This window comes from Neopelma chrysocephalum, unplaced genomic scaffold, assembly GCF_003984885.1.
Source record: "Neopelma chrysocephalum unplaced genomic scaffold, ASM398488v2 Primary Assembly neopelma1_138, whole genome shotgun sequence".
In the NCBI taxonomy this organism is placed as follows: Eukaryota; Metazoa; Chordata; class Aves; order Passeriformes; family Pipridae; genus Neopelma; species Neopelma chrysocephalum.
This window is the reverse complement of record NW_020897800.1, coordinates 6,308,629-6,310,046: the sequence shown is the minus strand read 5'-3', so window position 1 is coordinate 6,310,046 and position 1,418 is coordinate 6,308,629. Positions and strand designations below refer to the sequence as shown.

General features: G+C 61.8%; 1 protein-coding gene across 1 annotated transcript in view; it reads right to left on the bottom strand.

Annotated features, from left to right (window-relative positions):
* Positions 1–215: 215 nt before the first annotated feature.
* The window catches only part of KCNJ5 (potassium voltage-gated channel subfamily J member 5), a 19,883-nt gene continuing 18,680 nt past the window's right edge, over positions 216–1,418 (bottom strand). Inside the window, exon 3 of the mRNA XM_027699380.1 lies at positions 216–722. Within this exon, the coding sequence (XP_027555181.1) occupies positions 373–722 (350 nt within the window). The 3' untranslated portion in view covers positions 216–372. The remainder of the gene's footprint in view (positions 723–1,418) is intronic.

The following is a 1,418-nucleotide window of genomic DNA, read 5'->3' as shown; positions in this document are numbered from 1 at the left end:
GGGCCATTCTGGACTTTTTGAAACCTCCCCCGGGAAGGAGAAGAGTTCTGAATGTCCAACGAACACCTTTTGAAACAACCAGTGGTGGGAATTTCAGTTTTACCGGCGGTGAGACGGAGTGAGCCTCGTCCAGAGGGGTCAGAGAGCTTTGCAGGGGAGAGCAAAGCCTCGTCCAGAGGGGTCAGAGAGCTTTGCAGGGGAGAGCAAAGCCTCGCTGTACAGAGGACAGGGAGGGACACCGAGGCACTGCTGTGCTGGGCTCGCCGGGATCGCGCGGCAGGAGCAGAGCTCGGGACACCAATCCCAGTCTGGCTCCCAGTCTGTTCCCGGCTCTCCACACCAGTCTCCCAGTGGGTGTGGGTGGCTCGGGTGTTATACAGGCATCTCTCCTGCTGTGCCATTGGCTCCATCCAATCCTGCCGGCTCCCTGCCTTCCTCCTCCTCCTCCTCCTCCTCCTCCTCCTCCTCCTCCCGGGCTGTCCCTGCCTCCCTGCCCCCGCCGAGCAGGGTGGCACCGCAGAGGTGTCCCAGGAGCTGCCCTTCCCGGCGGGACTCGGCCAGTTCCTTGGCACAGCACACGGGGGTGTTGGTCTCGTAGGTGCTGTGGAAGCTGTTATAGTCCACCTCGTAAAAGTCCTTCTCCAGGGTGAGCACGGGGGTGAAGCGGTGTCCCCACAGCACCTCGGTGTCCATGTAGGAGCTGCGAGCCTGGCAAGTCATCCCTGGGCAGAGAGAGAGGGATGTTAATGCAGCGCTGGCTCAGTGCTCACCCACCGCTGCGCTCCCCTAAAAGCACTTTCGTGTCGTTTCCAGCCCTGGTCGCTCTGGGACACACGAGCGGCTTCGCTCAACGAGCCTCACAAAAGCCTCCGCCGCGAGCATCTGAGCCCCCCCGGGAAAGGGACGGATTCCTGGGATTCCTCGCTGTGCCCTCCGCTCCCTGCCCCTCGTGCTTTGCTGCTGGAACCGCCAGGGAATGGGAATGGGAACGGCACGGGAACAACCCCCGGCCCGGCCAGGGCACCCCAACCCTGACCCACAGAGCCCTGAGCAGGGGGAGCCACTGCCCTGCCCTCCCCGGGCCCACCCCATCCCTCCCCAGCTCCAGCAGGGCCAGAATTCCCTGGGAAGGGAAGGTCTGGGAAGGTTTGGGGAGGGGAGGGAAGGGGAGAGGAGGGGAGGAGAGGTATAGGGAAGGGAAGGTTTGGGAAGGCTTGGGAAGGGAAGGTTTGGGAAGGTTTGGGAAAGGAAGGTTTGGGAAGGGAAGAGAAGGTTTGGGAAGGTTTGGGAAAGGAAGGTTTGGGAAGGGAAGAGAAGGTTTGGGAAGGTTTGGGAAGGGAAGGTTTGGGAAGGGAAGGTTTGGAAAGGGAAGGTTTGGGAAGGGAAGGGAAGGTTTGGGAAGGGAAGGGATGGGAAGG